The following is a 20,645-nucleotide window of genomic DNA, read 5'->3' on the forward strand; positions in this document are numbered from 1 at the left end:
GTGCCCCTCCCCCTCCCGGTTCCTCCCCCTCCCCCCCGGGCCCTGACCCCGCTGCCCCCCCCGGTTATTTTTAGCTCCGGCGGCACCGGCGGGGGGAGGGGAGACCCCGAAACCGGGGAGAGACCCCCCAAAACTGCCCCACACCGACCCCGAAACCGGGACAGACCCCGAAACCGGGAGAGAGACCCCAAAACCGGGGGAGGGGAGACCCCGAAACCGGGACAGACCCCGAAACCGGGGGAGAGACCCCGAAACCGGGGGAGAGACCCCCCAAAACTGCCCCACACCGACCCCGAAACCGGGACAGACCCCAAAACCGGGAGAGAGACCCCGAAACCGGGGGAAGACCCCAAAACCGGGGGAAGACCCCAAAACCGGGGGGGAGACCCCGAAACTGGGGGGAGATCCCGAAACCGGGAGAGAGACCCCAAAACCGGGGAGAGACCCCCAAAACCGCCCCACAGCGACCCCCAAAACCGAAGAAGCTCGGAGCCCTCCCCAGCTCCACATTTTGGCGGTTCCCCAAATTTTGGGGGTCCCCCCACATCCCGGGGTCCTCCACACCCTGGGGGTCTCCCCCACATCCCGGGGGTCTCCCCCAAATCCCCGGGGTCCCCCCAGCCCCCTCCCCCACCCCACAGGTGCCCTCCATTTCCCCCCTCCCCCTCCCGGGGGTCCGTGGGTCCCTCCCCACCCCACATCCCGGGGTTCCCCCAAATCCCGGGGTTCCCCCCCACATCCCGGGGTTCCCCCAAATCCCGGGGGTCTCCCCCCCATCCCGGGGTCCTCCACATCCCGGGGGTCCCCCCCCAATCCCGGGCCCCCCCATTTCCCCCCTCCCCTCGGGGCTGGCCCCTCCCCACCCCACATTTTGGGGGTCCCCCCCAAATCCCGGGGTCTCCCCCCCATCCCGGGGTCCTCCACACCCTGGGGGTCTCCTCCACAGTCTGGGGGTCCCCCCCCAATCCCGGGGCCCCCCCATTTCCCCCCTCCCCTCGGGGCTGGCCCCTCCCCCCGCGCGTGGGCGGCCTTGGCCGGGGCCGATAAAAGGGGCGAGAAAAGGGGCGAGAAAAGGGGCGAAAAAAGGGGCGAGAAAAGGGGGGGGTCCCGGCAGATAAAGGGGGTCCTGGCAGATCAAAGGGGGTCCTGGCAGATAAAGGGGGTCCTGGCAGATCAAAGGGGGTCCTGGCAGATAAAGGGGGTCCTGGCAGATCAAAGGGGGTCCTGGCAGATCAAAGGGGGTCCCGGCTGATAAAGGGGGTCCTGGCAGATCAAAGGGGGTCCCGGCAGATAAAGGGGGTCCTGGCAGATCAAAGGGGGTCCTGGCAGATCAAAGGGGGTCCCGGCAGATAAAAGGGGGGGGGGTCCCGGCAGATAAAGGGGGTCCCGGCAGATAAAAGAGGGGGGGGTCCCGGCAGATCCAAGGGGGTCCCGGCAGATAAAGGGGGTCCCGGCAGATAAAGGGGGTCCCGCAGCCATGGCAGCCCCGGGCTGGCTGTGGGGCCGGGGGGCGCGGCGGGCGCTGAGCTTGGGGGTCTCCCCAAACTCGGGGGTCTCCCCAGCCTCGGGGGTCTCCCCAGCCTCGGGGGTCTCCCCAAGCGCGGGGGTCTCCCCAACCTCGGGGGTCTCCCCAGCCTCGGGGGTCTCCCCAAACTCGGGGGTCTCCCCAGCCTCGGGGGTCTCCCCAAACTCGGGGGTCTCCCGCAGATCGGGGGTCTCCCCAGGCTCGGGGGTCTCCCCAAACTCGGGGGTCTCCCCAGGCTCGGGGGTCTCCCCAAGCTCGGGGGTCTCCCGCAGATCGGGGGGCCCGCGGCCCTTCGAGGAGATGCCGCGGGCCGGGCGGAGCCGCTGGCTGAACCTGCTGAGCCTCTGGGGCCGGGGGGGCTTCCAGGACTTCCACCGCCGCATGGAGGGGGGCTTCCAGCGCCTCGGGCCCGTCTACAGGTGGGGACCCCCCCGGGGGCCGGGAGGGCACCCCAAAAATTCCCGGGGCTGGGGGACACAGGGGAGGGGGGAAAAGTGACCCCAAAAACGTCCTGGGGCTGGGGGACACTGGGGAGGGGGCGCAGGAGACCCCCGGGGGGCTTCCAGCGCCTCGGGCCCGTCTACAGATGGCACCCCAAAAATTCCCGGGGCTGGGGGGACACCGGGGATGGGGAAAAAAGTGACCCCAAAAATTCCCGGGGCTGGGGGACCCTGGGGAGGGGGCTCAGGAGACCCCCGGGGGGCTTCCAGCGCCTCGGGCCCGTCTACAGGTGGGGACTCCCCCGGGGGCCGGGAGGGCACCCCAAAAATTCCCGGGGTTGGGGGGACACAGGGGAGGGGGGGAAAAGTGACCCCAAAAATTGCCGGGGCTGGGGGGACACAGGGGAGGGGGGAAAAGTGACCCCAAAACCGCCCTGGGGTCACCGGGGCTGGGGGACCCTGGGGAGGGGGCGCAGGAGACCCCCGGGGGGCTTCCAGCGCCTCGGGCCCGTCTACAGGTGGCACCCCAAAAATTCCCGGGGCTGGGGGACACCGGGACATGGGGGAAAAGTGACCCCAAAAATTCCCGGGGTGGGGGACACCGGGGCATGGGGGAAAAGTGACCCCAAAAACGTCCTGGGGCTGGGGGACACTGGGGAGGGGGCGCAGGAGACCCCCGGGGGGCTTCCGGCGCCTCGGGCCCGTCTACAGGTGGGGACCCCCCCGGGGGCCGGGAGGGCACCCCAAAAATTCCCGGGGCTGGGGGGACACAGGGGAGGGGGGAAAAGTGACCCCAAAAATTCCCGGGGTTGGGGGGACACAGGGGAGGGGGGAAAAGTGACCCCAAAAATTCCCGGGGTGGAGGACACCGGGACATGGGGGAAAAGTGACCCCAAAAATTCCAGGGGAGGAGGGAAAAGTGACCCCAAAAATTCCCGGGACTGGGGGACACCCGGGAGAGGGGGAAAAGTGACCCCAAAAATTCCCGGGGAGGGGGGAAAAGTGACCCCAAAAATTCCCGGGGAGGAGGGAAAAGTGACCCCAAAAATTCCAGGGGAGGGGGGAAAAGTGACCCCAAAAATTCCCGGGGTTGGGGGACCCCGGGGAGGGGGCACAGGGGACCCCCAAAACCGTCCTGGGGTCACCGGGGAGGGGGGACCCTGGGGAGGGGGCTCAGGAAACCCCCAAAACCGCCCTGGGGACCCCCAAAACCGCCCTGGGGTCACCGGGGAGGGGGGACAGGGGGACCCCCAAAAATTCCCGGGGCGGGGGGACCCTGGGGAGGGGCACAGGGGACCCCCAAAATCTCCCGAGCCCCCCGAGCGTGGTGGGACCCCACCGGTCCTGCTGCCCCCCCGGTTTTGGGGTCCCACTGAGGGGGGGTCCCCGGTTTTGGGGTGCCCGGGCCGGGTGTACCCCACCGACTCCGTGTCCCCCCGGTTTTGGGGTGGTTTTGGGGTGATTTTTGGGGTGATTTTGGGGTGATTTTGGCTGTTTTTGGGGCGAAGGGACCGCGTGGGCTCCCTGGACACTGACCCCGTGTCCCCCCACTTTTGGGGTGATTTTTGGGGGTTTTTTCGGTGATTTTTGGGGTGAATTTTGGTGTTTTTGGGGCGCAGGGACCGCGTGGGCTCCCTGGACTGCGTGAACCCCCTGACCCCGTGTCCCCCTGCTTTTCGGGTGATTTTGGGGTGATTTTTGGGGTGATTTTTGGGGTGATTTTTGGGGTGATTTTTGGGGTGATTTTTGGGGTGAATTTTGGTGGTTTTGGGGCACAGGGACCGCGTGGGCTCCCTGGACTGCGTGAACCCCCTGTCCCCGTGTCCCCCCGGTTTTGGGGTGATTTTTGGGTGATTTTTGGGGTGATTTTGGGGGGATTTTTGGGGGTGTTTTTGGGGTGTTTTCGAGGTGATTTTGGGGTGATTTTTGGGGTGATTTTTGAGGTGATTTTTGGGGGATTTTTGGGGTGATTTTTGAGGTGATTTTGGGGTGATTTTGAGGTGATTTTGGGGTGATTTTTGGGGTGATTTTGGGGTGATTTTGGGGTGATTTTTGGGGTGAATTTTGGTGGTTTTGGGCGCAGGGACCGCGTGGGCTCCCTGGACTGCGTGAACCCCCTGACCCCGTGTCCCCCCGGTTTTGGAGATGATTTTGGGATGATTTTTGGGGTGATTTTGGCTGTTTTCGAGGTGATTTTTGGGGTGATTTTTGGGTGATTTTTGGGATGTTTTCGAGGTGATTTTGGGCTGATTTTTGGGGTGATTTTGGCGGTTTTTGGGGTGATTTTTGGGTGATTTTTGGGTGATTTTGGGGATGTTTTCGAGGTGATTTTGGGGTGATTTTTGGGGTGAATTTTGGTGTTTTTGGGCGCAGGGACCGCGTGGGCTCCCTGGACTGCGTGAACCCCCTGACCCCGTGTCCCCCCGGTTTTGGGGATGATTTTGGGATGATTTTTGGGGTGATTTTGGCTGGTTTTGGGGTGATTTTGGGGGTGATTTTTGGGGTGATTTTTGGGATGTTTTCGAGGTGATTTTGGGGTGATTTTTGGGGTGATTTTCAGGATGTTTTCGAGGTGATTTTTGGGGATGTTTTCGAGGTGATTTTGGGGTGATTTTTGGGGTGATTTTGGCTGTTTTTGGGGTGATTTTGGGGTGATTTTTGGTGTTTTTGGGCGCAGGGACCGCGTGGGCTCCCTGGACTGCGTGAACGTGCTGCTGCCCGAGGACGCGGCGCAGCTGCTGCGGGCAGAGGGGCCCTTCCCCCGCAGGATGGGCATCGCGGCCTGGAGCGCCCACCGCAGCCTGCGCGCCCACCGCTGCGGGCTCTTCCTGCTGTGAGGGCACTGGGCAAACTGGGCAAACTGGGATGGCACTGGGATGGCACTGGGATGGGCATCGCGGCCTGGAGCGCCCACCGCAGCCTGCGCGCCCACCGCTGCGGGCTCTTCCTGCTGTGAGGGCACTGGGATGGGCACTGGGCAAACTGGGATGGCACTGGGATGGGCACTGGGATGGCACTGGGATGGGCATCGCGGCCTGGAGCGCCCACCGCAGCCTGCGCGCCCACCGCTGCGGGCTCTTCCTGCTGTGAGGGCACTGGGATGGCACTGGGCAAACTGGGATGGCACTGGGAGCACTGGGATGGCACTGGGAGCACTGGGATGGCACTGGGATGGGCACTGGGAGCACTGGGATGGCACTGGGAGCACTGGGATGGCACTGGGATGGGCACTGGGAGCACTGGGATGGCACTGGGATGGCACTGGGATGGGCATCGCGGCCTGGAGCGCCCACCGCAGCCTGCGCGCCCACCGCTGTGGGCTCTTCCTGCTGTGAGGGCACTGGGCAAACTGGGCAAACTGGGATGGCACTGGGATGGGCACTGGGAGCACTGGGATGGCACTGGGATGGGCACTGGGCAAACTGGGATGGAACTGGGAGCACTGGGATGGCACTGGGAGCACGGGGATAGGCACTGGGATGGCACTGGGATGGCACTGGGATGGCACTGGGATGGCACTGGGATGGGCACTGGGATGGGCACTGGGAGCACTGGGATGGCACTGGGATGGGCACTGGGAGCACTGGGATGGGCACTGGGATGGCACTGGGATGGGCACTGGGAGCACTGGGATGGGCACTGGGAGCACTGGGAGCACTGGGATGGCACTGGGATGGGCACTGGGATGGCACTGGGATGGCACTGGGATGGGCACTGGGAGCACTGGGATGGGCACTGGGATGGGCACTGGGATGGGCATCGCGGCCTGGAGCGCCCACCGCAGCCTGCGCGCCCACCGCTGCGGGCTCTTCCTGCTGTGAGGGCACTGGGATGGCACTGGGCAAACTGGGATGGCACTGGGATGGGCACTGGGATGGCACTGGGATGGGCACTGGGATGGGCACTGGGATGGGCACTGGGATGGGCACTGGGAGCACTGGGATGGCACTGGGCTGGGCACTGGGAGCACTGGGAGCACTGGGATGGGCACTGGGATGGCACTGGGATGGGCACTGGGATGGGCACTGGGATGGGCACTGGGAGCACTGGGATGGGCACTGGGATGGCACTGGGATGGCACTGGGAGCACCGGCAGCACTGGGATGGGCACTGGGATGGCACTGGGAGCACTGGGATGGGCACTGGGAGCACTGGGATGGGCACTGTCCCTCCCCTGTCCCTGACCCAATTTTGGGCTGATTTTTGGGCTGATTTTGGTGGTGATTTTTGGCTGATTTTGGGGTGATTTTGGCTGATTTCGGGCAGGAACGGCCCCGCGTGGCGCTCGGACCGCCTGGCGCTGAACCGAGCCGTGCTGGCCCTGACCCGATTTTGGGCTGATTTTGGGCTGATTTTTGCGGTGATTTTGGGCTGATTTTTGGGCTGATTTTTGCGGTGATTTTGGGCTGATTTTGGGCTGATTTTTGCGGTGATTTTGGGCTGATTTTTGGGCTGATTTTTGCGGTGATTTTGGGCTGATTTTTGCGGTGATTTTGGGCTGATTTTGGGCTGATTTTTGCGGTGATTTTTCGGTGATTTTGGGCTGATTTCGGGCAGGAACGGCCCCGCGTGGCGCTCGGACCGCCTGGCGCTGAACCGAGCCGTGCTGGCCCTGACCCGATTTTGGGCTGATTTTGGGCTGATTTTGGGCTGATTTTGGGCTGATTTTGGGCTGATTTTGGCTGATTTCGGGCAGGAACGGCCCCGCGTGGCGCTCGGACCGCCTGGCGCTGAACCGAGCCGTGCTGGCCCTGACCCGATTTTGGGCTGATTTTGGGCTGATTTTTGCGGTGATTTTTCGGTGATTTTGGGGTGATTTCGGGTGATTTCGGGCAGGAACGGCCCCGCGTGGCGCTCGGACCGCCTGGCGCTGAACCGAGCCGTGCTGGCCCCGGCCGGGGCCCGCCGGTTCCTGCCGCTGCTCGATTCCGTCGCCCGCGACTTCGCCCGGGCCCTGCGGAGCCGCGTCCGCGCCGCCCCCGGGGGGGCTCTGACCATCGACCCCCACCCGCTGCTCTTCCGCTTCACCCTCGAGGGTGCGCGACCCCCGGGACCCCGGGACACCCGGGACCCCCGGGACACCCGGGACCCCCGGGACCCGCGGGACCCCCGGGACACCTGCGACCCACGGGACCCCCGGGACCCACGGGAGCCCCGGGACCCTCGGGACCCACGGGACCCACGGGACCCACGGGACTCCCGGGACACCCGGGACCCACGGGACCCTCGGGACCCACGGGACCCCCGGGACTCCCGGGACACCCGGGACCCACGGGACCCACGGGACCCCCGCGACCCCGGGACCCCCGCGACCCCGGGACCCACGGGACCCACGGGACCCCCGGGACCCCCAGGGATGGGGGGTGGCAATGGGACCCCTGGGACCCCTGCGACCCCCGGGACCCCCGGGACCCACGGGACCCCCGCAACCCCCAGGGATGGGGGGTGGCAATGGGACCCCCGGGACCCCTGGGTACCCGCGGGACCCCCAGGGATGGGGGGGTGGCAATGGGACCCCTGCGACCCCCCGGACACCCAGGACCCCCAGGGATGGAGATGGCAATGGGACCCCGGGACACCCAGGGATGGGGGGCGACACCAGGACCCCCAGGGCCCCCGGGACCGGGAGAGGGGCGTGGGTGGGACCCCCAGGGACCCCCAGGGGATGGGTGGGGGGGGTGACAATGGGACCCCCCTGGGAAGGAGGGGGGGGCGCTATAACAGGATCCCTCCCCACCCCAAATCTGGGGGGCTGAGGGGGTGCAGACCCAGGAGATTGGGGGGGTTGGGACCCCCAAAACCCCTTGGAGGTGGGGGGGGGACACCCCGGGACTGAAGGGGACCCCTGGGAGGGGGGGACACCCCGGGACTGACACCGGGCTGCCCAACGGGGGTGTGGGACCCCTGCCCACCCGTCCCGAATTTGGGGGGCTGAGGGGGGGCAGACCGATCAGATTGGGGGGGTTGGGACCCCCAAAACCCCCATGGAAGGGGGGGACACCCCGGGACTGACCACGGGCTGCCCAACGGGGTTGTTGGACCCCTCCCCACCCGTCCCGAATTTGGGGGGCTGAGGGGGTGCAGACTGGGGGGGTTGGGATCCCCAAAACCCCCATGGGGAGGGGAGACACCCCGGGGACTGAAGGGGACCCCATGGAAGGGGGAGACACCCCGGGACCGACACCGGGCTGCACAACGGGGGTGTGGGACCCCTCCCCACCCGTCCCGAATTTGGGGGGCTGAGGGGGGGCAGACCGAGCAGATTGGGGGGGTTGGGACCCCCAAAACCCCCATGGGGAGGGGAGACACCCCGGGGACTGAAGGGGACCCCTGGGAGGGGGGGAGCACCCCAGGGACTTAAAGGGACCCCCAAAACCCCCATGGGGAGGGGGGGACACCCTGGTGACTGAAGAGGACCCCATGGAAGGGGGGGACACCCCGGGACTGACACCGGGCTGCCCAACGGGGGTGTGGGACCCCTCCCCACCCGTCCCGAATTTGGGGGGCTGAGGGGGGGCAGACTGGGGGGGTTGGGATCCCCAAAACCCCCATGGAAGGGGGAGACACCCCAGGGACTTAAAGGGACCCCCAAAACCCCCATGGAAGGGGGAGACACCCCAGGGACTTAAAGGGATCCCCAAAACCCCCATGGAAGTGGGGGGCACACCCCAGGGACTGAAGGGGACCCCATGGAAGGGGGGGGCACCCCGGGACTGACACCGGGCTGCCCAACGGGGGTGTCGGACCCCTCCCCACCCGTCCCGAATTTGGGGGGCTGAAGGGGGCAGACCCAGGAGACTGGGGGGGTTGGGACCCCCAAAACCCCCATGGGGAGGGGGGAACACCCTGGTGACTGCAGGGGACCCCATGGAAGGGGGGGACACCCCGGGGACTGACACCGGGCTGCCCAACGGGGGTGTGGGACCCCTCCCCACCCGTCCCGAATTTGGGGGGCTGAGGGGGTGCAGACCCAGGAGACTGGGGGGGTTGGGACCCCCAAAACCCCCATGGGGAGGGGGGGACACCCCAGGGACTGAAGGGGACCCCTGGGAGGGGGGGGGACACCCCGGGACTGACACCGGGCTGCACAACGGGGGTGTCGGACCCCTGCCCACCCGTCCCGAATTTGGGGGGCTGAGGGGGGGCAGACCGAGCAGATTGGGGGGGTTTGGGACCCCCAAAACCCCCATGGAAGGGGGGGACACCCTGGTGACTGCAGGGGACCCCATGGAAGGGGGGGACACCCCGGGACTGACACCGGGCTGCACAACGGGGGTGTGGGACCCCTCCCCACCCGTCCCGAATTTGGGGGGCTGAGGGGGGGCAGACTGAGCAGATTGGGGGGTTGGGACCCCCAAAACCCCCATGGGGAGGGGGGGACACCCCGGGGACTGACACCGGGCTGCCCAACGGGGGTGTGGGACCCCTCCCCACCCGTCCCGAATTTGGGGGGCTGACGCGGCCCCCCGTGTCCCCCCAGCCAGCAGCTACGCGCTGTACGGGGAGCGGCTGGGGCTGCTGGGGGGGCCGGGCTCGGGGGGCGCGCAGCGGTTTTTGGGGGCGCTGGAGGAGATGCTGCGCACCACGCTGCCGCTGCTCTTCCTGCCCGCGCCGCTGCTGCGCCTGCCCGCGCCGCTCTGGCGCCGCCACCTGCGCGCCTGGGACACCATCTTCCAGCACGGTGAGACCCCCGCCCACCCGCGGGAACACCCACGCGGGAACCCACCCGCGGGAACCCACCCGGGACCCCCGCCCACCCGCGGGACCACCCACGGGACCACCCACGGGACCCCCGCCCACCCGCGGGACCCCCGCCCACCCGCGGGAACACCCACGCGACCACCCGCGGGACCACCCACGGGACCCCCACCCACCCGCGGGACCACCCACGGGACCACCCACGGGACCCCCGCCCACCCGCGGGACCACCCACGGGACCCACCCGGGACCCCCGCACACCCGCGGGAACCCACCCGGGACCCACCCACGGGACCACCCACGGGACCACCCACGGGACCACCCACGGGACCCACCCGGGACCCCCGCACACCCGCGGGAACCCACCCGGGACCCACCCACGGGACCACCCACGGGACCACCCACGGGACCACCCACGGGACCACCCCCGGGACACCCGCCCACCCGCGGGAACCCACCCGGGACCCACCCACGGGACCACCCACGGGGCACACCCCGGGACACCCCCCGGGACACCCGCCCACCCGCGGGAACCCACCCGGGACCCACCCACGGGACCACCCACGGGGCACACCCCGGGACACCCCCCGGGACCACCCACGGGACCACCCACGGGACCCCGACCACCCGCGGGACCACCCACGCGGGAACACCCGCGGGACCACCCACGGGACCATCCCCGGGACCCCCGCCCACCCGCGGGACCACCCACCCGGGACACCCACCGGGACACACCCGGGACCCCCGCCCACCCGCGAGACCACCCACCCGGGACCACCCACGGGACCCCCGCCCACCCGCGGGACCACCCACGGGACCACCCCCGGGACCCCCGCCCACCCGCGGGACACCCACGGGACCCCGACCCACCCGCGGGACCACCCACGGGACCCCCGACCACCCGCGGGAACCCACCCGGGACCACCCACGGGACCACCCACCCGCGGGACCACCCACGGGACCACCCACGGGACCCCCGCCCACCCACGGGAACCCACCCGGGACACACCCACGGGACACCCGCCGGGACACACCCACGGGACCCCCCCCCCCACCCACGGGACCACCCACGGGGCACCCCCGGGACCCCCACCCACCCCCGGGACACCCACCCACACCCAGGACCCCCGCCCCCGTGGGACCCCCCCCCCAATTTTTGGGAACCCCACCCATGGGAATTCCCCACTTTTGGGATGCCCCCCCCCCCAATTTTTGGGACCCCCCCCTACCCGTGGGAATTCCCCCCTTTTGAGACCCCCCCCAATTTTTGGGACCCCTCCCCCTTTTTAGAATCCCCCCAATTTTTGGGACTCCCCACCCGTGGAAATTTTCCCCTTTTGGGACCCCCACCCGTGGGACCCCCCCCTCATTTGAGGTCCCCCCCAATTTTTGGGACCCCTCCTCACTTTTTAGACCCCCCCTCAATTTTTGGGACCCCTCCCCCTTTTTGGGTGGGCTCTGGGCGGGGGTCCCGGTGCCCCCCCCACAATTTGGACCCCCCCAAATTTGGGAGTGGAGGGTCCCGGTGCCCCCCCCACAATTGGGACCCCCCCAAATTTGGGAGTGGGGGCTCTGTCTGGGGGTCCCGGTGCCCCCCTACCGGGAGTTCTGCCGGTACCGGGGGGGTCCCGGAGGGGGTCCCGGGGGGTTCCGGTGCCCCCCCCCAATTGTGACCCCCCAAATTCGGGGTGGGGGTCCCGGTGCCCTCCGGTCTGACCCGCCCGTCCCGCAGCTGACGAGAGCATCCAGCGGATCTCCGGGAGTTCTGCCGGGCCGGGCCCGGGGCCGGTGCCGGTGCCGGTGCCGGGGGGTCCCGGGGGGTCCCGGGGGGTCCCGGGGGGTCCCGAGGGGGTCCCGGGGGGTCCCGAGGGGGTCCCGGGGGGGTTCTGGGGGTTCCGGGGGGGTCCCGGTGCCCCCCGGTCTGACTCGCCCGTCCCGCAGCTGACGAGAGCATCCAGCGGATCTACCGGGAGTTCTGCCGGGCCGGGCCCGGGGCCGGTGCCGGTGCCGGTGCCGGTGCCGGTGCCGGGGGGGTCCCGGGGGGTCCCGAGGGGGTCCTGGCGGAGCTGCTGCTGCAGGGGCACCTCCCCCTCCCCAACATCAAAGCCAACGTCACCGAGTTCACCGCGGGCGGCGTGGATACCGTGAGCACCGGGAACCGGGGATACCGGGGGGAATGGGAACCGAGGATACCGGGGGGAACGGGAACCGGGAACCGGGGATACCAGGGGGGAACGGGGGGACCGGGGGGGAACGGGAACCGAGGATACCGGGGGGACCGGGGAACCGAGGCTAACGGGGATACCGGGGCGGCACCGAGTTCACCACGGGCGGCGTGGACACCGTGAGCACCGGGGGACCGGGGATACCGGGGGGGAACGGGAACCGGAGATACCGGGGGGGAATGGGGATACCGGGGGGGAACGGGAACCGGGGTGTACCGGGAACCGGGGCTAACGGGGAGACCGGGGGGGCACCGAGTTCACCGCGGGCGGCGTGGACACAGTGAGCACCGGGGGAACGGGGATACCGGGAACCGGGGATACCGGGGGAGACCGGGGGTGGAACCGGGGGGACCGGGGATACCGGGGGGGAACGGGGAAACGGGGGGGAAACCGGGGACCGGGGGGAGAACGGGGGAACCGGGGTGGGGACACGGTGAGGGGCACCGGGGGGAGAACGGGGGAACCGGGGTGGGGACACGGTGAGGGGCACCGGAGGGGAACCGGGGGGGGAACGGGGGGAACGGGGTGGGGAGAAACGGGTGGGACACCGAGACGGGCACCGGGGGAACACCGGTGAAAAGCGGGGGGGGAACGGCGGGGACACCGGGGGGAACCGGGGGGAACCGGAGAGGGCACCCGGAGGGGCTTTGGGGTGGGGGGGGCACGGGGGGAACCGGAGAGAACGGGGAGGGTCCCGGGGGGCTCCGGGGGGTTTGGGGGTGTTCCGGGGGTCCCGGGGGTGTTCCGGGGGTCCCGGGGGGGTTTGGGGGGGTCCCGGGGGGTCCCGGGGGGGTTTGGGGGTGTTCCGGGGGTGTTTGGGGTGTCCCGAGGATGTTTTGGGGGGTCCCGGGGGGGTTTATCCGGGATTTTGGAGCCGGGGTTTCGTGGAGGTGGTCCCGGGGGTGTTTTGGGGGTCCAGGGGGTGTTTCGGGGGGTCCCGGGGGTGTTTCGGGGGTCCCGGGGGTATTTTGGGGTGTCCCGGGGGGTCTCTCACTGTCCCCCCCCCAGACGGCGATCCCGCTGCTGTTCACGCTGTTCGAGCTGGGGGTGTTTTGGGGGTCCCTGGGGGGTCTAAGGGATGTTTTTTGGGGATTTTGGAGCCGGGGGTGTTTTGGGGGGTCCCGGGGGTATTTTGGGGGGTCCCGGGGGGTCCCTCAGGTGTATCCCCCCCCCCAGACGGCGATCCCGCTGCTGTTCACGCTGGGGATGTTTTGGGGGGGTCCCGGGGGGTTTATCGGGGATTTTGGAGCCGGGGGGTCCCGGGGGTGTTTCGGGGGTCCCGGGGGTATTTTGGGGTGTCCCGGGGGGTCTCTCACTGTCCCCCCCCCAGACGGCGATCCCGCTGCTGTTCACGCTGTTCGAGCTGGGGGTCCCGGGAATGTTTTTTTGGGGATTTTGGAGCCGGGGGGTCCCGGGGGTGTTCCGGGGGTCCCGGGGGTGTTTCGGGGTGTCCCGGGGGGTCTCTCAGGTGTGTCCCCCCCCCCAGACGGCGATCCCGCTGCTGTTCACGCTGTTCGAGCTGGGGGTGTTTCGGGGGGTCCCGGGGGTGTTTCGGGGGTCCCGGGGGTATTTTGGGGTGTCCCGGGGGGTCCCTCAGGTGTATCCCCCCCCCCAGACGGCGATCCCGCTGCTGTTCACGCTGTTCGAGCCGGGGGTCCCGGGGGGGTCTAAGGGATGTTTTTTGGGGATTTTGGAGCCGGGGGTGTTTTGGGGGGTCCCGGGGGTATTTTGGGGTGTCCCGGGGGTCTCTCACTGTCCCCCCCCAGACGGCGATCCCGCTGCTGTTCACGCTGTTCGAGCTGGGGGTCCCGGGAATGTTTTTTTGGGGATTTTGGAGCCGGGGGGTCCCGGGGGTGTTTCGGGGGTCCCGGGGGTGTCTCGGGGGGTCCCGGGGGGTCTCTCAGGTGTGTCCCCCCCCCAGACGGCGATCCCGCTGCTGTTCACGCTGTTCGAGCCGGGGGTCCCGGGGGGGTCTAAGGGATGGTTTTTGGGGATTTTGGAGCCGGGGGTGTTCCGGGGGTCCCGGGGGGTCTCTCAGGTGTGTCCCCCCCCAGACGGCAATCCCGCTGCTGTTCACGCTGTTCGAGCTGGGGATGTTTTGGGGGTCCCGGCGGTTCCGGGGGTCCCGGGGGGTGTTTTGGGGGGTCCCGGGGGTATTTTGGGGTGTCCCGGGGGTCTCTCACTATCCCCCCCGCAGACGGCGATCCCGCTGCTGTTCACGCTGTTCGAGCCGGGGGTCCCGGGGGGGTCTAAGGGATGTTTTTTGGGGATTTTGGAGCCGGGGGTATTTTGGGGTGTCCCGGGGGTCTCTCACTGTCCCCCCCCAGACGGCGATCCCGCTGCTGTTCACGCTGTTCGAGCTGGGCCGGAACCCGGCCGTGCAGCGGGAGCTGCGGGACGAGCTGCGGGCGGCGGGGGCGGCGCCGGGGGGCGGCCCCGGGGGCGGCGCGGGCGGGGCGCGACCCCTGCCCGACCTGCTGGGGGCGCTGCCGCTGCTGCGGGCGGCCATCAAAGAGACCCTCCGGTGCGCGGGACACCGGGGGGACCGGGGGGACCGGGGGGACGGGGGGGACGGGGACTGGGGAACTGGGAATGGGGACCGGGGGGACTGGGGCACCGGGGGGACCGGGGGACCGGGGGGACTGGGAACGGGGACTGGGGACACCGGGGGACCGGGGGGACGGGGACACCGGGGACACCGGGGACACCGGGGGGACTGGGAACGGGGTCTGGGGAACTGGGGAGAATGGGACTGGGGGAACTGGGAACGGGGACTGGGGGACTGGGAATGGGGACTGGGGGGACTGGGGGGGACTGGGGGGACTGGGGGGACTGGGAGACTGGGGGGACTGGGGGACTGGGAGACTGGGGGGACTGGGGGACTGGGAGACTGGGGGACTGGGGGGACTGGGGGGACTGGGGGGACTGGGGGGACTGGGAGACTGGGGGGACTGGGGGACTGGGAGACTGGGGGGACTGGGGGACTGGGAGACTGGGGGACTGGGGGGACTGGGGGGGACTGGGGGGACTGGGGGGACTGGGAGACTGGGGGGACTGGGGGACTGGGAGACTGGGGGGACTGGGGGACTGGGAGACTGGGGGACTGGGGGGACTGGGGGGACTGGGAGAACTGGGGGGACTGGGGGGACTGGGGGGACTGGGGGGACTGGGGACTGGGGGGACTGGGGGGACTGGGGGGACTGGGAGACTGGGGGGACTGGGGGACTGGGAGACTGGGGGGACTGGGGGACTGGGAGACTGGGGACTGGGGGGACTGGGGGGACTGGGGGACTGGGGGGACTGGGAGACTGGGGGGACTGGGGGGACTGGGGGGACTGGGGGGACTGGGGGACTGGGGGGACTGGGGGGACTGGGGGACTGGGGGGACTGGGGGGACTGGGAGACTGGGGGGACTGGGGGGACTGGGGGGACTGGGGGGACTGGAGACTGGGGGGACTGGGGGACTGGGGGACTGGGGGACTGGGGGGACTGGGAGACTGGGGGGACTGGGGGACTGGGGGGACTGGGGGACTGGGAGACTGGGGGACTGGGGGACACCGGGGGGACTGGGGGGACTGGGGGACTGGGAGACTGGGGGACTGGGGGGACTGGGAATGGGGACTGGGGGGACTGGGGGACTGGGGGGACTGGGAGGGACCTGGAGGGAACTGGGAGGGACCGGGGGGGGAACTGGGATGGACTGGAAGGGAATGGGAGGGAACTGGGAGGGACTGGGATGGACTGGGAGAGACTGGGAGGAACTGGGAGGAACTGGGATGGACTGGGAGGGACTGGGAGGAACTGGGATGGAGTGGGATGGACTGGGATGGGACTGGGAGGGACTGGGAGGGAACTGGGAGGGACTGGGAGGGACTGGGGGGACCGGGGGGACTGGGAGGGAACTGGGGGGACTGGGGGGACTGGGGGACTGGGAGGGACTGGGAGGGACTGGGAGGGAACTGGGAGGGACTGGGAGGGACTGGGGGACTGGGAGGGACTGGGATGGACTGGGAGGGAACTGGGAGGGAACTGGGAGGGACTGGGTGTCCACACTGGTCCATACTGGTCCGTACTGGTCTGTACGGGTTTATACTGGTCCATACCGGTTTTTACTGGTCCATACTGGTTTATACTGGTCCGATTCCCCCCAGGCTGTACCCGGTGGGCATCACGGTGCAGCGCTACCCGGCCACCGACGTGGTGCTCCACAACTACCGCGTGCCCAAGGGGGTGAGCGCCGCGCGGGGTCACGGGGGGTCACGGGGTCACGGGGGGTCACGGGGGGGTCACGGGGGGGTCACGGGGTCACGGGGGGGTCATGGGGTGACCAAAAGTCTTGGATTGACCCAATGAGGTCTTGGATTGACCCAAAGTCTTGGATTGACCCAATGAGGTCTTGGATTGACCCAAAATCTTCGCTTGGTCCAAGATCTTGGATTGACCCAAGGTCTTGGCTTGACCCAACGGGGTCTTGGCTTGACCCAAAGCTTCTGGCTTGACCAGAAGTCTTGGCTTGGTCCAAAGTCTTGGCTTGACCCAATGAGGTCCTGGAGTGACCCAAAGTCTTGGCTTGGTCCAAACTCTTGGCTTGACCCAAAGTCTAACCTTGACCAAAGGTCTTGACTTGGGTTTTGACTTGACCCAAGGTCTTGGCTTGACCCAAAGTCTTGGATTGACCCAATGAGGTCTTGGATTGACCCAAAGTCTTGGATTGACCCAAAGTCTTGGATTGACCCGAACTCTTGGATTGACCCAACGAGGTCTTGGATTGACCCAAAGTCTTGGCTTGGCCCAACGAGGTCTTGGATTGACCCAAGGTCTTAGATTGGCCCAATGAGGTCTTGACTTGGTCCAAAGTCTTGGCTTGGCCCAACGAGGTTTTGGATTGACCCAAAATCTTGGATTGACCCAAAACCTTGGCTCGGCCCAAACTCTTGGCTTGGCCCAATGAGGTCTTGGCTTGACCCCAAAGTCTTTGCCTGGGTTTTGGCTTGACCCAAAGTCTTGGCTCGGCCTGGTGGGGTCAGCGCTGGGCCGGACATCCCGGTGACTTCCGGTCACTCCCGGTCACTCCCATTGACTCCTGGTCACTCCCGGTGCCCCCCGGTGCCCCCTGGTCACTCCTGGTCACTCCCATTGACTCCCGGTCACTCCCGGTCCCTCCTGGTCCCTCCCGGTCCCTCCCGGTGCCCCTGGCACCCCCTGGTCACTCCCGGTGCCTCCTGGTCACTCCCGGTCACTCCCGGTGACTCCCATTGACTCCCAGTCCCTCCCGGTCACTCCCGGTGCCCCCCGGTGCCCCCCGGTGCCCCCTGGTCACTCCCGGTGCCTCCTGGTCACTCCCGGTCACTCCCATTGACTCCCGGTCCCTCCCGGTGCCCCCAGCGCCCCCGGTGCCCCCTGGTCACTCCCGGTGCCCCCTGGTCACTCCCGGTCCCTCCCGGTCCCTCCCGGTCCCTCCCGGTGCCCCCAGCGCCCCCCGGTGCCCCCTGGTCACTCCCGGTGCCCCCTGGTCACTCCCGGTCCCTCCCGGTCCCTCCCGGTCCCTCCCGGTGCCCCCAGCGCCCCCCGGTGCCCCCTGGTCACTCCCGGTCCCTCCCGGTCCCTCCCGGTCACTCCCGGTGCCCCCCGGTGCCCCCTGGTGCCCCCTGGTCACTCCCGGTGCCTCCTGGTGCCCCCCGGTGCCCCCTGGTCACTCCCGGTGCCCCCCGGTGCCCCCTGGTGCCCCCTGGTCACTCCCGGTGCCCCCTGGTGCCCCCCGGTGCCCCCTGGTCACTCCCGGTGCCCCCCGGTGCCCCCTGGTCCTTCCCGGTGACTCCCATTGACCGGTGACTCCCATTGACTCCCGGTGCCCCCCGGTGCCCCCCGGCGCCCCCCGGCGCCCCCGGTGACGCGGCGGCCCCGCAGACGCTGTGCCAGGTGGCGCTGTACGCCATGGGCCGCTGCCCCGAGGTGTTTGCGCAGCCGGAGCGCTACGCGCCGCGCCGCTGGCTGGCCAAGGACGCCACGGCCTTCAAGGCCTTGGCCTTCGGCTTCGGCGCGCGCCAGTGCATCGGCCGGCGCCTGGCCGAGGCGCAGATGATGCTCTTCCTCGTCCACGTGAGTCGGGGGTCCCGAAAAACGGCCCCGGGCCCGGCGGGGGGCGGGAGGGACGCCACCGGCCGGGGGGTTCGCTCAGCGGGGTCGCAGTTGGGAGAAACGACGCGGGGGAGGTTCAGGGGTTGGGTTGATGCAGGGAGGGGTGGGGCGAGACAAAACTGCCTCGGTTTGACCCAAAACCGCCTTGGTTTGACCCAAAACCGCCTCGGTTTGACCCAAAATCTCCTCGGTTTGACCCAAAATCTCCTCGGTTTGACCCAAAACCACCTCAGTTTGACCCAAAACCGCCTGGGTTTGACCCAAAACCGCCTCGGTTTGACCCAAAACCGCCTCGGTTTGACCCAAAATCTCCTCGGTTTGACCCAAAACCTCCTCGGTTTGACCCAAAATCTCCTCGGTTTGACCCAAAACCGCCTTGGTTTGACCCAAAACCTTGGTTTGACCCAAAATCTCCTCAGTTGGACCCAAAACCTCCTCGGTTTGACCCAAAACCATCGAGATTTGACCCAAAACGTCCTCGGTTTGACCCAAAACCGCCTTGGTTTGACCCAAAACCTTGGTTTGACCCAAAATCTCCTCCGTTTGACCCAAAACCTCCTCAGTTTGACCCAAAACCTCCTCGGTTTGACCCAAAACCGCCTCGGTTTGACCCAAAACCTCCTCGGTTTGACCCAAAACCATCAAGATTTGACCCAAAACGTCCTCGGTTTGACCCAAAACTGCCTCGGTTTGACCCAAACCATCAAGGTTTGACCCAAAACTGCCTCACTTTGACCCAAAACCGCCTCAGTTTGACCCAAAATCTCCTCGGTTTGACCCAAAACCTTGGATTGATCCAAAACCATCCAGATTTGACCCAAAACAATCTTGGTTTGACCCAAAACCTCCTCGGTTTGACGCAAAACCTCCTTGACTTGGCCCCAAACCTCGGTTTGACCCAAAACCCCCAAGATTTGACCCAAACCCTCTGAATTTTACCAAAACCCTCTGGGATTGACCCAAACCCCCCCAAATTTCCCCCAAAATCCCCAGAATTTGCCCCAAACTCCCCGAATTTGCCCAAAATCTTGGGAATTTTCCCAAATTCTGCGGAATTTGCCCCAATTCCAGGTGCTGGGGAACTTCTCGGTGGAGGCGGCCAGCGCCGAGGACCCAAACCCCCAAATTTCCCCCCAAATTTCCCCCAAATTTCCCCCCAAAACCCCCAAATTTCCCCCCCAAACCCCCAAATTTCCCCAAAATCTGGGGAATTTTCCCGAATTCCGCGGGATTTGCCCCAATTGCAGGTGCTGGGGAACTTCTCGGTGGAGGCGGCCAGCGCCGAGGACCCCGGCACGGCGTTCCGCTTCATCCTGGTGCCGCGGCGCGCGCCGCTGCTCACCTTCCGCGCCCTGCCCTGACCCGGTCACCCGGGGTCACCCAGGGGTCACACGGGGGTCACGGGGTCACGCTGGGGTCACGGGGTCACACGGGGTCACGCTGGGGTCACATGGGGCAATGGGGTCACGCTGGGGTCACGGGGTCGTGCCAAGGTCACAGGGTCATGCTGGGGTCAGGCAGGGGCATTGGGGTCACGGGGTCACCCGGGGTCATGCAGGGGTCACGGGGTCACACGGGGGTAATGGGGTCATGCTGGGGTCACGGGGTCATTCTGGGGTCACAGGGTTATCCGGAGATCACGGGGGTCACACGTGGGTCACAGGGGTCAGCCAGGGGTCACGGGGTCATCCAGGGGTCACGGGGGTCAGCCAGGGGCCACAGGGTCAGGGGATCATCCAGGGGTCACGGGGTCACATGGGGTCACGCAGGGATCACGGGGTCACGGGGGTCAGCCAGGGGGTCACAGGGTCACATGAGGATAACGGGGTCACATGGGGGTCACAGGGTCATCCGGGGTCACACGGGGGTCACACCAGGGTCATGGGGTCACCTAGGGGTCACGGGGTCACTGAGGGGGCACAGGGCCATGGTGGGTCACACTGGGGTCACACAGAGGTCACGGGGTCACCTAGGGGTCACTGAGGTCACCCAGGGGTCACTCAGGGGTCACTCAGGGGTCACTCAGGGGTCACTCAGGGGTCACGGGGGTTCCCCCCCGCCCCTCCCCCCAGCCCCCCCCGGACCGTGGGAAAATCCTCCGGGTGGGGGAGGGGCAGGACCCCACACCCCCCCGCGAGAGATGGGCGGGTTATGCAAATGACATGTAAATCGCATGCAAATCGTATGCAAACCAGCACTCCCGGCCCCCAATAAAGGCACGTCGCAGGCACGGAGTCGGCTCGGCTTGGAGGGGGGGGGGCCTGGGGCACCCCAAAAACTCCAAAAATTCCCCCAAAAACCCCAAAAATCTGCCCCAAAATCCCCAATGATCCCCCCCAAAAAATCCCAAAAACTCCCCAAAATTCCCAAAAAAATTCCCAAAAATCTGCCCAAAATTTCCCCAAAGAGCCCCCCAAAACCACCCCCAAAACTCCCCTAAATTTCCCCAAAATTCTCCAAAAATTCCCCGAAAATTTGCCCCAAAACCCCCCAAAGATGCCCCAAAAACCACAAAAATCTGCCTAAAATTCCCCAAAAATTTTCCAATAGAATTCCCCAAAATCTGCCCAAAATCCCCCAAAGATCCCCCCAAAAACCTCCAAAAATTCCCCAAAAAAC

At 67.4% G+C, this 20,645-nt stretch overlaps 1 protein-coding gene across 1 annotated transcript; it reads left to right on the top strand.

Moving 5' to 3' along the window:
* Positions 1-1,815: 1,815 nt before the first annotated feature.
* Positions 1,816-19,387, top strand: LOC110479458 (cytochrome P450 11B, mitochondrial-like). Its single transcript, XM_077781453.1, has 10 exons — positions 1,816-1,944; positions 4,643-4,798; positions 6,802-7,001; positions 9,446-10,798; positions 11,396-11,451; positions 11,694-11,807; positions 14,216-14,412; positions 16,040-16,118; positions 17,796-17,987; positions 19,274-19,387. Exons 1-10 carry the CDS (start codon positions 1,826-1,828, stop codon positions 19,385-19,387), a joined length of 2,580 nt encoding a protein of 859 aa, XP_077637579.1. The 5' UTR covers positions 1,816-1,825.
* The last annotated feature ends 1,258 nt before the right edge of the window (positions 19,388-20,645 follow it).

Source organism: Lonchura striata, chromosome 1, assembly GCF_046129695.1.
Source record: "Lonchura striata isolate bLonStr1 chromosome 1, bLonStr1.mat, whole genome shotgun sequence".
NCBI classification, from domain to species: domain Eukaryota; kingdom Metazoa; phylum Chordata; class Aves; order Passeriformes; family Estrildidae; genus Lonchura; species Lonchura striata.